Consider the following 14,992-nt stretch of genomic DNA (forward strand, 5'->3'; position numbering starts at 1 on the left):
AAAAAATTAAGGACCAATTTATCATCATAAACCATAGTGGCAAGGGTATAGTGAAATGACATATTCAGTAAGAGAGAAAAGCCAAAGAAGATTTTTATGTTTAGCAAAACTGTAGTTAAAAAATGAAGCAATAATTAAGACTGATAAAAGCTGAGGGCTGTTAGTATATGGCCTTTCAAGAAATACTAAAGGGAGGCCTTCAGATATAAAGAACGAAAGACAAATTTGAAGCCATGTGATGCAATAACAATGGGAAAGTTAATTACATTAGCAAATATGTCAATATTTTTGCATTTCTGTTTGTGACTTCTTTTTACAATATAATTTGAAAGACAAGCTCCAAATTTCATTAAAGGATAGTTTATCCTTAAACTACCTGCCAACATTCTGTTCCACAACACTTGCATTTTTTTTTCTGATGTTAAAACCAGGCTTTCACTCACACAGAGCCACCAACCATCCAAAGGGTACCTGCAACCTTTGCTGAGAACCGTCCCCTGACAACCAGCAGTACCAAAACCCTGTCACTAGACAAAAAAAGAAGAGAGCTCCTGATAAATTGTTATGGTAAAAACACTAGGTGTTTTACCCAAAGATGGTCAGAACAAGGAATCAAGATGGTGTCTTTAGGTTTCTTTTTACATCCATACTGGTGTCCATGCAGAACTGATTGTTCCTTGGGATATGTTTTTTTTTCCTTTTTATGCATGAAGTACCTGACTTGATGAAACACCACCATTACTTGAAAACAACAGCTAGCATGCCAACAGTGCTTCTGTTTTCCTTCAGATTTGAATACAGAGTTTGTATAATAGGGTGCAGGTGCAAAGAAATGGTTGTCTGTGGTGTGAAAGGAATGTCATTCTGTCACGATATAAAGTCATATAACAGACTACATTGAGGAAGGTGGGGTTAGCAGAACCTGATTATAAGCACTGGTGTAAATTCCCCAAGTCTAGTATGCAGGAATATGCCGAGGCCTAAAGAGACCTTTCCTGCAGACTAGGAATCTTGGGCACCTCAGGAGGACACTAGGAGGAACAGCGGGAAGATTTTGAAAGCCACCTATCTCCCCAAACACTGATCTTGGATTCTCTAGACGTGAAGGAGAAAAGTGGAGGAAACAACTCCCCATTAACAATGGTTATGCTTGGACTGGGCTCAGATGGATTGGGAAGGTGCTTCCTAGATGTTCCTTAAGGCATAATCTGACTTTTTCAGTACCAGGGACTGGTGCTCCTATGAGACTCTAATGCCTGATGATGAGGTGGAGCTGAGGTGGTGATGTTATTGTGATGAGTGGCTGCTTCAAGTATAGATGAAGCTTTGCTCTCTCGTCTGCCGCTCACCTCCTGCGACCTGGTTCTTAACAGGCCATGTGTAGACCTATTTTATACAGTGAAATAGGCTTACACTTGCTGGAGTCAGCAGGAATAGAGGGGAAAGTACTGATTTAAGATTCAAACTGAGCCAAAATAATCTGATTACTGAAGGACAGAAGTACAATATATGTCTGGGTCACTTAGACACAAGAAAGTTCAATGGATTAATGCTTTTAAGACATTTACACACTAATATTGCTGAATTCTTACAAGTATAGCAGATCAAAATATTGTATTTATAATTTGAAAGAACAGGAAAAACTGGGAGTTATAATTTCAAGTTTAGATTTATCATATTTGGATTTAAAGCCAACTGCATATGGAAAACAGGTTGGTACTAAACTAGTAAAATTATCTGAAAAAGAATAAAGTAGGAGGAATCATTTTACTGTACTGATTATTCAACTTATGAAAAGTTTAGTAAACAAGACAACTGAGTGTCATTCCTAAAAGAATAAACATAGTTCAACAATAAAACAGAACAATGGGTACATTGAAACAATGAAAAAGAACACATGACTACAGCCAATAGATTTTTCAACAAAGGGATAATAAAGCTATTAAAGAGAGAAAAAACTTTTCAATGAATTATGCTGGAAAAACGAACTGAGAGCTCAACCTTGAAGTTACAGGAAATTACCACTTCTCAGCCTTAACATAAAAAGGATCATGAGTTTTAAAACTTTTTAGATTTGTTGACTTTAGCCCTTCACTCCTATATTCCAAGAAGTGCAAATCAGTTTTAAAATCACCCATTGTTTAACTTTTAACAGAAGAAATCAAATTAAAAACACCCAGCTGCTGGAACTAAGAACTTCTTGTTTTGCTCTACTAACAAGTAATTACATCATGCTATGTGGTTTTTTCCCACCCTCATTTTTAACCAAAGTGAGAAAAGAGTTATAAAATGAAGGTGCAAGAAGACTTAAAGCCCCAAAATATTTTAAAGATAAAATAAGGAATAAAAATAATACTGGAAAAAGAAAAGTTAGACACATTTGCCTTTCTCAAGTTTTATTTGCCACAGTCTAGAATGAAACTGGCTTAGAAAATCACTGTATGCTAAACCCAGTAATGCTGCTGCCAAGAGACTTCTGGAAAGAGGCATACAGTGCACTGTCCTTAGGAAATGACTTTAAAACACTACCTTTAGGGCATGAAACACTAAAGGGACAAATTCTCAATAGGAAAGAAGGTGCAGGATTTAGGAAGGCCTAGAAAGCAATGAAATTCAAAATAAAACAACTTTTATGCTGCTTGTCACAACACTTGGTGCCGAGGGTAAGACAAGTGTAGTAAAGGGGTTAAAGAAGGTAAAGAGATCATAGGATCTGAATCTTTCTGTTGTAAGCTATTCCGGTTTCCTTTCAAAATGGGACTATGGTCTGTCGGTGTTAGAAGTATATTTTCATGTTCTGCTTCCTCAACAAACTCTTGTTCCTCAGGCTTAACGCCTGAGCTCCGGGCTTTTTTTGCCTCTAGCTCTTCTTGAAGATCCTTGCTATTTCTACCCAGATCTACTTTCTGTTGTCGCCGCTGTCGCTTCTCCAATGTCCGGACCCTTGTCCGACTTCCTTGATGCTCAGGCTTCTCCAGCTACAATCACACAAAGACAAGCAGAAAAGGGTAGTGGGCCAGTGGTCAGGCCTGGACTCCTTGCCTGATATGCCTGAAATCTGTCCCTGCCATGACCTGTTTTCTCACCTCCAGAAGTGTACGAATCCGCTTCAGGTCTGGAGGCTGCCCAGCCTGCAGCAGCTGCCAGATGCTGTAGTTTTCATCCAAGGTAACCTCAAGCAGATCACCCTCCAACATGAGCTCCTCCAGTGGGGCCCGGGTTTCTTCGGACAGTTCTAATACAGGACCAGATAACTGTGGCAATAATGAGGACAGCAGGTCCAGATCTGGGGGGTGGGGTGTGGACAAGTTTTGTTAGACAATTGCCTCTGGTTTGACCCTACCCCTACAACAGAGCGAAGACCAAACAGGTCACTCTGGTGTTATCTAATGAATAGCCTACTCACACCCGTATCTACCTCTCTTACTTGGGTCCTGTGCAAGGGCTACCTCCTCAGGACACGTCATTCTGTCTCTATTTTCCAGCAACCCCTGGACCTGCCAAGGCAAGTAAGAATGGATGGAAACAGATAAATAGATCTATTCTTCCTCCCATAGCCCTAAGTTTGGGACCCATATCCCTATCTCTTGAAGGAGGAAGGCAGACATAGATTGACAGCAGACATCTGGACAGAATGCAGAGTAGGCCAGGGATGCTGCACTAAAACAATGTGCAAATAAGACCAAGGACAAGAGTGGAGCGTAAACAGGGATATGCCTAAGAGATACAAAGAAACTGATAAAAGATGGGCTGCATAGCTTACCTTAGGCATATCCTTGCTACCTCCTCCTCTCAGAGGCTCAAAGGCAGGGGCTGAAAGCTGGGTAGGGAGCTCCTCTAGCCTGGGTTCAGCCTGGAGCTGTTGACGAACTTCGGCCAGCTGTCCCAATAGAGCTGTCACATCCTCAGAAGCCAGAACCTGCCTAGCACGGCCTTGCCAGCCAATGGCTCTCTCTGTGAGGCACTGAAGTGCCTCACCCTCAGGCAGCCGCACAGGCAGTCTTTGCAGGGCTACCAGCAGTGCCAGGATGGTCTCTAGGCGTGGGCGCCGTGAGCGCATGCACCAAGGACACAAGAATTTGGTGTCCCACTCCCACCAGGCCAGCAGTGGGGATGAGGTGAGACTGGGCCTTTGGGAGCTGAGAAGGCGGGGTACCGACACACATCCCCCGTGGAACCACTCCTGACAAAGGTCACACTGCAGAGCTCCCACCCCAGCTGGCACCTGCCCACACACACAGATGGAAGTTGCAGAGGCAGCCGTGGTCGATGATGCCAGTGGACTGGGCTTGGCAGAGTTGGTGCGACGCAGCTGCAGGATACCCTCCTTTTCTTTCTGTTCCCCCTCCTTGAAGGCCACAATCTGCCATGCCCGGGACAGGGGAGAGGAGGTCAGCACTCCTACCTTACTCTGGTGCCATTAACACCCTGCTGCCATGGTCCCCTTCAGACTATCATCGGCAGGCTCTTCTCCTCATCTGGGCCCAAACTCCTTACCACAGAGCCTGGGTCCCTGAGGTCCTGTGCAGACAGTCCCAGCAGCTCTGTGTCAGATATGCATAATCCCAGCTCCTTCTCCATCCACCGGCTCCGTCTACTGCCATCTGAGCTAGCATCTACACATGGGCAGAGCACCTGAGGCAAACAGGAAGGAAAGGAATGGCCATGATTCTCCGACCTCTCTCCCCGCCGCATCCTCAGCACAAACCAACTCTTACATTCTCATAAGTAATCTCAAATAGTTCAGGGGCTCAGGCCTCACCTCTAGAAGTGTGTAAAATGAATTCTTCTTCAGGAAGGTCTTAGATGCCTTCTCTCTCCAGGAGTGTGCTGTCAGTACCTGCAGCTCTAGCTGTCTCAGCTCTTCTAGACCCACAGGTAGGTCCCGGCCCACAGCTACTAGGCCCTCCAGGTCATCCAAGCACGGGTAGTGGTCACCATTCTGGTATGGGGCAAGAGAAAAGCTCAGTTAAGGCAGGTCAAAAATCATTATTTCTCAACTGTGCTGAGCATCATGCTATGGTGTCATAAACAAAATCTAGACTATTCTAAAGTAAAAAATAGGATACTTTTTATCCAGAACTCCTAGTTTCCCTGGATCAGGGAAAAAAGATTCAATTAACAGGCCACTTATTGTTACATTTTGCTTCATCTCACCCTCTCCCTTTGATGGTGCCTGTTCAGCTACAGACCCATACATATGGTTCTCTTTTCATCATTCTTATCTTGATAGTCTCAGCTTCTTTAAGTTGCCCCCCAGTACCTCCAATGTCCAATACAAACCAACTGAATTAAAAGGTCTTAGATAGACTCTTTGTTCTAGCTGCATGCCTACAATACAAAACTAAGAAAAACAAGGTCCTCACTTGGATCTCATCCACATCAGCAATCCATGCCTGTGCCTTAGTCAGAGCATCTTTGAGTGCCTGAATGTTAGGCAGGTAAACAGGGATGTTTTCTGCCTCATGGATAATGGCTTCCAGTGTCGCTGGTGAATGCTTCTGCCTAAATATATCGGAGGAAAGAGAAATCCATCCTTAAATATTACCTGTATAATATGCATATTTTTGGTCCTACATTTCCCTGACAAAAGCATACACAAGGAAAAATTCAAGAGTTAAAGTGAGCCATTATCAACCGATTCTGAGGATCTCTCTACACAAATACGAATACATATTTCTTATAAATCATGTCTGATGTCTATAATCTGAGAACTAAGACCAGGAAGTTACCCAATTACTGCTTTTACATAGTAGGAATATGTATCAGACTGGTAACATGTCATACCAATCATTATAGGTCAGCAGATGCCTAACTTGGAGTCTGGTACCAAGATAACCCACTGAAGCCATACAACTCTCAAACTCTGAAGACTAGAGTCAGGGTATATATGTGGAAAGGTTGGGCCCCACCTGTCCTTCAAGCAGAAATGGGCCTTTTCCTCCCAGCATTCTGCAATGGTCAGCAGCTCCTGAAGCTCAGCCCGGGCCTTATCCACAGAAGGGCTGGAGGCTACCTTGGTGCCTGTAACCAACAGCGCCTGCATGATGACCAGGGAACCCTTTTGGGCTGTAGGAGCTAGTGCTTGCTTCACTTCATCTAGCCATCGTGCCTGCTCCATCTGCTGCTGGAGCTGATGGGCTTCAGGCACTTCCACACCCAGTTGCTGCCCCCTCTCCAACAAGGACCGCAGGAGCCCTAGACTAGGGGACAGGGAACCTAGGGCCTTCCGGGCATCAGCTTGGTAGGCCTCCACCTGTTCCAGGACACCCTGCAGAAATACAGAATAAAGAACAGATTCTTTAGCCATCTAGATTCTCGACTGCCTGGCCTTGATCTGTTCATCTTGTCACATAGGCATATATTGCTGATTCACTCTCATCTTAAATTATTCCTAAGACATGATATGTTTGATACAAATAAATGTCCTAATACTCTGAAGTCTGAAAAAGATTCTCTCCACCACCTTCAGGTTTTGTTTGGTATTTTGTTTGGATAATTTTAAGCTATTAGGATAAAACTAGTTCAGTAACTGCTTATCTGCATAGCTTCTAAGGAAGATGTATAGATGATTATAAAGAACTTAGAACAATCAGATTCTCAAGCTTCCCTGCTATTTCATACTTTGCTAGTACTGGTTGTTAACAAGAATTGCATCTTCCCAAGCCTGTCCTTACTTTGACGTCCCGAATCTGATGCATGGCACAGGGCAGGCTGCCCATCTGCTCAAGAAGGACCTGGAGCTCTGTCAGGGTCAACTGTGGAGTTTCAACTCTGCAAAAGTGAGGGAGAAAGAACTCACTAAGTAAACCTGCTAAAACCATTTTTCAAGTATTCTGAGAAATCCAGTACCTAATTTCCATCCATGTTAAGTAAGATCTTCAAAGATCATCTGAACCAATACATTAAAATGAAAAAACTTAACAACATTGTGTAGTGACAGAACTGTTAACACAAAAGAGACTATGAAGATTTCAAAGTGAGAGAATCCAAGTTTCTGCATAAATTTAACAGTATGGTGCCTGGAGTTAGTATCTTAGACAGAGGACTGAAAATAGACTCCTTTTCAAGAGAACAAAACTGGAAAATAGCCTCTAGATAGTGTTTACTTTCTATAGTAATTAAGAGCTATAAGGTCGTCAAAATGAAGAATAAGAAGGCAACATAAAAGTAAATAGCTAACAGGATATAACAGTAATAGCTTTCACAGTGAGGCTAAAGATAATAAATACATTAATTGTAATTGGAATAAATCAGAGTTTTCTAGCAAAACATATAGCATGATTAAGAAGCAAATTTTTGTGATGATATGGAAGGGTCAAATTAATCGATACTGTAGATAAAGGAAAAATTGAAAGAGTTTATTGTGTCAGAAGTAAAACAGTTCCAAGTGATAAGTTCTAGGATGTATCCTTTGAGTATAATTATACGAGAAGGAAGAAATGAAGAGGCCAAGAAGGTAGATGAAGGACAAGTTGAGATAGGTCAAGTTCATAAATATTAAAAGCAAGGAAACTTGATACAAGTATGACTAGGTCAACGTGGGAAAGTTTTTATTTCTTAAGTATAGACAGTAAAAAAGGTTCTCTGTAAAAAGAGAATTATTACTACTATCTTCAATTTTTTAATTCTTTAAATTAGAAAAATAAGATTATTTGATGTGATTAATAGGTCCTCTTTTATCTAAAGTTTATAAAACACATGTATATAATTACTCACTTGATATTTCAGCCAAAAAAAATAGACATATATATATTATCACATACATTTGACAACCATCAAGTAAATAAAATTTAAGACTTTCATTTAGCCAAGAATGAATTTTGTGGAGAATCTGATGCTGGACACCTCTGCAAAGTTTGCTTACCAAGTATGGCTGGATTATAATTTTTCTATCCCATTTTCATTTCTATTGCTATTGACAGTAAAAGGATGAACTAGGAGCATTCCTTAGAAATACTATAGGTTCAGTTGCAGACCACCGCAACAAAGTTAAGCATCACAGTAAATCAAGTAATAACATTTTTGTATGTAGAGGGTCTTGCTTTCCATTTGTAAAAAAAATCTGTGAAGAGTACTAAAGCAAAGTATAATGAAGCAAGATATGCCTGTATATCATATGTTGGAAATTGTGTACTTACAGTTATTTCTAGTTAATTTTACATCGTTTTCATGTCTCATCTCACCGCTGTCACTATAACTGACTCAGTGTTGAAACTGTGCTTCTTCAAATAGTTCATCTATGTAAGTTTTGGTCACTAATATCATATATAATATACTAACTTTTGCTATGTACATTCTTTATTTATAGCCTATCCATTTCCATTATCCATTTTTACAAAATGCCATCCTTTTCTGCCCTTTCTCCAACGTACCTAGCCTTTTGGCCACTGACTAGTCTCAGGACTTGGGAGACACAAGCTTCTGCTTCATTCAGGCAGTTCTTCAATCGTTGAAGCAGTTCACTGTTAGGAAATCTTCTCTCACGGGCTTCAGACTCCAGTGCCCTTAGCTCTTCAAAGCCTTGAGAAAGAGTAAATTTGCAAGAGGTAGGCAGTGCTATGAAAATGTGGAGAAGCAAGGCTTACAATGCTATAAGAAAAAAGCTAGCTCATGGGGTCTTCCATTCTTCTCACTTACTGCGCTTTCGGCCATCTTCCACCTCTAGAGCCATTCGTACTTTGTTGGCCCAGGAGTCAAAGGACTCAGCCCGAACCTTCAGCTTATGCAGCATGGTGGGGAGTTCATCCAAGGTGTATCGATACCTGGAAAAAAAGGGCAAGGAAAAGCGTATCTGGCCCAGTTCTATAACTTGCTATGCATCCTCCAAGTAGGCACCATGCTCACCGAAGGTACTGCCGGCTACTTGAACACTTGCAGAGGTCGTTGATGTGTGAAAGGCAGACAAGGCCACCTGGGCAGTCATAGCAGGCCAAGGCTGATAGGAAACACGTCGTCTTGCACTTGATGCACTGGCGTTCATCATCTGGGAGCAGCTCGAAAGCCTCTCGTTCAGCCTCCGTGATGCCCTGGGGGTGTTCAACCCATATATACTGTAAAGACTAGGAGCAGGGTTGCAGACACCCCACCTCAGCCAACACTGAGCCCCGTTGTGGGCTCAACTTTGTAAGGATTGCTGTAGAGAAATTGGAAGAAAAACATATAAACACATAGTCTCTGTATTTCCACTTCAAAATGTATGAGTTAAGAGATGAAGAACACAATACTCAATTTTTGTCTCCTTGTCTCTCTTCCATATTCTATTCCACTGAATCCCTAAGCCCTGCTGCCTACCACCCACCTTCTCCAACAGGGCCTTTCGTAAACGTCGCTCCTCCTGCACCATTATGAACATCTCCTTGTGCACAGCCAAAGCCATATTCAAGTCCAGCTTCTCAGGGAAGGCAGCCATCTTGCAGATGAGCTCCTCATGGGAGAAGACACAGTAACGCCGGAGCCGGCGGTAGTGTTCGATGCACTGGCGTCCAGCTGGTAGCTGCAAGTAATTCAATACTTTGTGTGGCCATTTTCGAATCAACTGCTTAGGTGCTCTGTAGTGACTTCTACTTTTATTATCTATGACTTGATAGAAGTCTGCAAGATCACCACATCCCAGACTCACCCAGTCAGCAGTGCAAAAGTTGACAGCCTCAGCAAAGTTGTAGCCTTGGTTAAAACCACTGTGGTAAGCACGAGGAAAAGTGATGACAAATTCTCCTGCACATTGGTTTGTGCGAACAACCTAAAAAAGTGAGAAGGGAGTGTGGGTTAAGACTAATGATGGAATGTGGAGTTAAGAATGCCTTTGAATCTTGTTATAGATATGGGGAAACAGTAGAAAGACACATAGACTTTACTTTATTTTTGTTCCTTAAAAGAGAAAATAAAAATGTGAGGTTAATATTCGGAGAATACAAAGAAAAACAATGTGCAATATAAGAAAGAAATATGAACGGTCCATGAACATGAGAGGAGGATTATTTATTCAGTTAATAAGTAAATGTAAATTTTAAAAGGAGGAAATAATTCCACCGTGAATGATAAAAGGGGAAATCCAAAATTTCATCCCTCTACTAAAACAATAAGCTGACAGAGGAATGAAATCCCTCATCCCTCTGTCAGCTTATTAATAAAACGAGAAATCCAAAGTTTAATCCCTCTAATAAAACAATAAGCATCAAAACATTTTCAAAACTGTGTAATAAAATCATAAACTACAAATACCAAGATAACATTTAACGGACAAAATGAAACAAAAAAACTTATAAATTTTGGTAAAAGAGCACTGTGCTATAAATCTCCTGCCTATAACCCTTCTAACCCAATCTCAGAAGGTACCTTGGGGACAGCAGTCTAAGATCCTAGTAAAGCTTGCTGGTGCCACAGAACACAATGTGGATCTTATCTGCAAAGAAGTGAGGCTATTTGTTTTGATGGCTCCCTAGCTCAAGGATCTATACCTATATTTACCTGAGAGTTTCCCCAGAACACAACTGGCTTCCCAGGCATGTTTGCTGAAACTAAGTAATGGAAAATATATAGCCATAGTACAGCCACTTGTGGTAAAACACACTGTGGGATAAGGGCTCTGAGCAGCTCTCGTGTATTCCTGGGAACTGAGATAACCACATACATGTGAGAAAAAAACCTGAGAAGACTCTAATAAGTTCCCAACTGTGGCTGACTTTCAACTAAATGATACTACTACTTCTAAAAATAAAAAAGCAGCAACAAGAAAAACTGCCATAATATAATGTTAAAAATGTCCAGTTTCCAAGAAAAAATTAGGAGATATATGAATAAACAAGAATGTCTGGCTATTCAATACAACTAAGCCTGAGATAACCCAGGCACTGAACTTAGTGGACAAAGACAGAAAATAAACTGTCTTAAATAGGCTCAAGTTAACATGTCTCCCCCAAAGAGACAATCTCAATAAAGAGACAAAAATTAGAAAAAAGAAACAGAAAAGTATTCTGAAAACTAAAAAAGTACCACAATTAAAGTGAAAAATGCTCTGGATATTTTAAACAGTAGATGTGGGCAGGCAGAACGAAGAATCAGTGAGTTTTAAAATAGGTCAGTGAAAGCTGTGAGGATTTCAACACCAAATACTGCCATTACAGAGGACTGGTTCTCTACTCTCATTCTTCACTCTACCAATGGACAAAAGATAGTGCTGCAGGAGCTGGCTGGGCCTACTGTTCCAGTGTCCTGCTCAGCAGTCCTTGGGATCTCCTGGCAATCAGAGCTCCAAAAGGTTCCTGTTTCCACCTCACTCTCCACTTCCACTATTCTTCCCCTAGGGCTTTCCTCTCTCAATCTCAACAATCAACAGACTAATCATTTAGCTGGAATGAGAGAGGTTGAAAGTGGGAGAGGGCCTGGAGCATGACCAGGGATACGCACCTAGTCCTAGTTTGTTTTTGTTACTTTGAAGATGATTTGATATAGATTTTCTGTGAGTTAAAAAAAAATAAAATTTAAATAAAACAGGTCAATTGAGATTACCTAATTTGAGTAGCAAAGGGAAAAGAAAATTCAGAAAAATAAACAGCCTAAAAGACATGTAGGAGATCATATAGAAAACTAATATATGCATACTGGGAGTCCCAGAAGAGGAGTGAGATAAAGAGACAGAATATCTTAAGAAATAATGGGTGAACAACTCAAAAACTTTAAGAAAGAATGATCTACACATTCAAGAACCTTAATGCCCTTCAAGTAGGATAAACTCAGAGAGGCAATATAATCAAACTGTTAAAAGCTAAAGACAAAGAATACCGAGAGCAGCAAGAGAGAAGCAATTCATCCTATGTAATAGATCTTGAATAAGATTATTTGCAGATTTCTTATCTGAAATCAGGGATGCCAGAAGGCATGACATAATGCATTTCAAGTGATGAAAGAAAAAGAAAAATAGATAAAATAGTTCCCCAGAGAACTAAAAGCTACATGAAGAAAATAAGAACAATGATAAAAGTACCTAAACAGGCAAATATAAAACCCAGTACTGTATTTTTTATGACTCCTCCTATTTTCTTTATAATTGAAAAGAAAAATACATGAAACGATAATCATAAAACTAAAATAGGTAAACAATATACAAAGATGTAATGTGTGACAATATAAAGGAAGAGAGACAGAGATACATAAGAACCCAAGAGCTATACATATTCAGTAAGTTATGGAACTTACTATTGAAGGTACTTAGTATTAACTCAAACTAAAATGTTAAAATTAAAATAGTAGTTGTAATACCAAAGTAACTAAAAAAATAACTAAAAAATACAATAAAAAAGGGCAATGAACTGAAACACTAGACTAATCAAACACAAAGAAACAGGAATGAGAGAATTAAGAATAAAAAAAAATGACAGGCAGAAAACAACAAAATGGCAGAATTAAGTTCCTTCTTTTGGTAATTATTAACTTAAAAATTAAACTCTCAAAAAGCAAAGACTGGCAAAATAAATTAAAAAACATGATCCAACTTTACCTCACCTAGACATAATGACACAAATAAGATGAAAGTGAAAGAATGGAAAGGTATATATCATGCAAACAAAAGACCAAAAGAGAGCTGAGGGCTACACAAACATCACAGAACAGATACTTTAAGTAAAAAATTGTTATGAGATATAGGATATTGACAAATGGATTCAAGAAATTAGTGAAATACAGAATTGAAAGCAGAGAATCAACAAAACCTAAAGCAAGTTTCTTGAATTAACAAAATTAATTCAAAGAGAGAAGACAAATTATTAAAATCAGAAATAAAAATTGGAATACTACTACCCTTAAGAAAATAAAAAGGATAAAAGAATACTATGAATATATATATAAAATTAGACAAGCTAGATGAAAAACACAAATCCTAGCCCTGAATATGTGTGGAAGTATATGTTCAGTATACACAGGAGGAAAAAAAATAAAAAGACTCATGAGGCAAGACAAACGGTATAATAAATGGCTGTTATAATTATCATCGATACTGAGGGTTATTTTTTCATGAGACAAAGTGATTTATGTAAGGAGTTAAAGTGCAAGTAAAAACTGATAAAAATATCAGAACTGAAAGGGAGCCTTGAAAATACCAAGTCTCTATTATGCAAATGGAAAATCTAAAGGAGTTAGACATAAAAGCTGTGTAGAGATTAACTCAGACCTTAGAAATTCATAAGAGAAAATGTGTAGTGTGCTACAGAAATTGAGTGCACTACTTTTCTCCTGCAAAGTCTGGCTTATTGTCTTTTGCAAAATTGGCTGATGTAAATCAATTCTGGAAATTCTCAAGTCTGAAATCCCTTCCTGAACCCAATTTAGGTTTTATAAAATTAGAATTTATATCAGTAATGTACGAAAACTAATCTAAGACTAGGAGGCAGATTAAGGGACAAAATCTAGGTTTCAAATTTTATGTTGTTAAATAATTATCTGATCTCTCCTTTCCTTCCATCTAAAGATACATTAGTGATCTATGTAGGAATATAGCTTCACAGAAGCACAACAAGGGAAATAGAGATGTAATGATACTAAACCTAGCCTGCACATCAAAATGCAAATATTTTCTCCAAAATTAAGTTCTCCTCATTCCCTCTCCACCGTACGGCATCAATTAAATCCAAGTACTCACTGGCACACCATGGGACATGAGGGTGTTTGGATTCATGAGGGTGACAAGCTGATGTAGAAGGTCAGGCTGGCTATCAAACAACTCAGGTGTCAGCCTCTTCATCACCTCCTCCAAATGCTCTGCTGCCAGTGAGGGCACCCCATACCAGGTCTTTGGCTCACCCCTGGTCAGGTAAAGAGGAGACATTTAAAGCCTGGACACACCCTTGATTATGGAAGAAGTCTTGACATCCACCCCCAGCTATTTGGGCAACGCTCACCAGTGCAAGTAGTTAATGGAATAACTCCAGTGATCCTCAATATGCCAACAAAATGCTGAGAATACCATGCCCACATATAGCCAGGGAACCTTCATGCCAGAGATGTCTGCATTGATGTGGCAGAGAACAGACCGATCCAGAACAGGCATCACATTCAAATTCCAACCACTGGTCGCATACTCCTGTCAGGTAAGACATTTGCCAGAGTGGGTAGGGAGCAGGACTGGGTAAAGAAAAGCAAACTAAGCAAGGCATATACAGTAGCACAATTGTGCTCTCAGGGCATGCTGTTTCCTGTAGCTGAGAAATAAAATCCTAGTACTCACAATCCCTCAGGAGGCCATATCTGAATGTAAACCGAAATTATTTCTTCTGGGGACAGAACACTAATCAGAACATTAATTATCCATAATTCACATTAAGATTCATCCTCCCTTGAAACTACCAAGTACCAGCCATAAATGTTCTTTAAAGTCACTTATGCCACTTATCAGCTACCTGCTAGGCTCTAAACATTCCGTCAGGCCTCTAATTAAAATTTATAAACAACATGTTATTCCTTAGGTAAATTACATCTTCTAAATATCATAACCATATCTTTCTGTATATGCTTCTGGAGTAACGCACCAAAAATAATGAAACAAAAAAACATATTATCCTCTAAAATCTGCCAAACCTTAGTACTAAACTGTGTATTTTCCACTATTTGAGATGCTCCCTTACTCCCAAACTGCTAAATTATTATGTTATTTATCCTATCTTATTCATTTTTTCTTGTATTTTAAAACAACTTATTAATGCACTTTTGGGCAATATTAAAAAACTGTTGGCTAGTTCGGAAGGATAACAGTGAAATCTCAGAGTAGGAAACTATTAATAGCTCATCTCTCCATAGAAGCCAAAGAAAACTGGCGAAATATATCAGATTCAACTTTATCAGTACTCTGGATAACACTCAAGGGTTTATTGCAACCAGTTTTAACTTAGTTGCCCATCCCCCACCATATGTGTCAGTGGTAATCTTGAAGACAGTGGTCTGTACTGCCCATATCAGTACTTGGTTCCAGAAGTAACAAAGGAGACGTTGTTCTCAAAGA

At 39.7% G+C, this 14,992-nt stretch overlaps 1 protein-coding gene across 10 annotated transcripts in view; it reads right to left on the reverse strand.

Annotated features, from left to right (window-relative positions):
* Positions 1–2,375: 2,375 nt before the first annotated feature.
* The window catches only part of LOC120612197 (lysine-specific demethylase 5D), a 40,885-nt gene continuing 28,268 nt past the window's right edge, over positions 2,376–14,992 (reverse strand). For 6 of the 10 annotated variants that reach the window (XM_039874671.1, XM_039874672.1, XM_039874675.1 and 3 more), the window contains 16 exons: positions 13,896–14,077; positions 13,637–13,799; positions 9,623–9,742; positions 9,302–9,496; positions 8,848–9,029; positions 8,641–8,765; positions 8,376–8,523; positions 6,678–6,774; positions 5,913–6,271; positions 5,367–5,505; positions 4,763–4,942; positions 4,498–4,635; positions 3,764–4,363; positions 3,419–3,497; positions 3,087–3,286; positions 2,376–2,978 (listed from right to left, as the gene is read on the reverse strand). In XM_039874671.1, the coding sequence (XP_039730605.1) occupies positions 2,643–2,978; positions 3,087–3,286; positions 3,419–3,497; positions 3,764–4,363; positions 4,498–4,635; positions 4,763–4,942; positions 5,367–5,505; positions 5,913–6,271; positions 6,678–6,774; positions 8,376–8,523; positions 8,641–8,765; positions 8,848–9,029; positions 9,302–9,496; positions 9,623–9,742; positions 13,637–13,799; positions 13,896–14,077 (3,243 nt within the window). In that variant the 3' untranslated portion in view covers positions 2,376–2,642. The remainder of the gene's footprint in view (positions 2,979–3,086; positions 3,287–3,418; positions 3,498–3,763; positions 4,364–4,497; positions 4,636–4,762; positions 4,943–5,366; positions 5,506–5,912; positions 6,272–6,677; positions 6,775–8,375; positions 8,524–8,640; positions 8,766–8,847; positions 9,030–9,301; positions 9,497–9,622; positions 9,743–13,636; positions 13,800–13,895; positions 14,078–14,992) is intronic. The other 4 variants (XM_039874679.1, XM_039874673.1, XM_039874676.1 and 1 more) reach the window with 2 other exon arrangements.

This window comes from Pteropus medius, unplaced genomic scaffold (assembly GCF_902729225.1).
Source record: "Pteropus medius unplaced genomic scaffold, Ma_sr-lr_union100, whole genome shotgun sequence".
Taxonomy (NCBI): Eukaryota; Metazoa; Chordata; class Mammalia; order Chiroptera; family Pteropodidae; genus Pteropus; species Pteropus medius.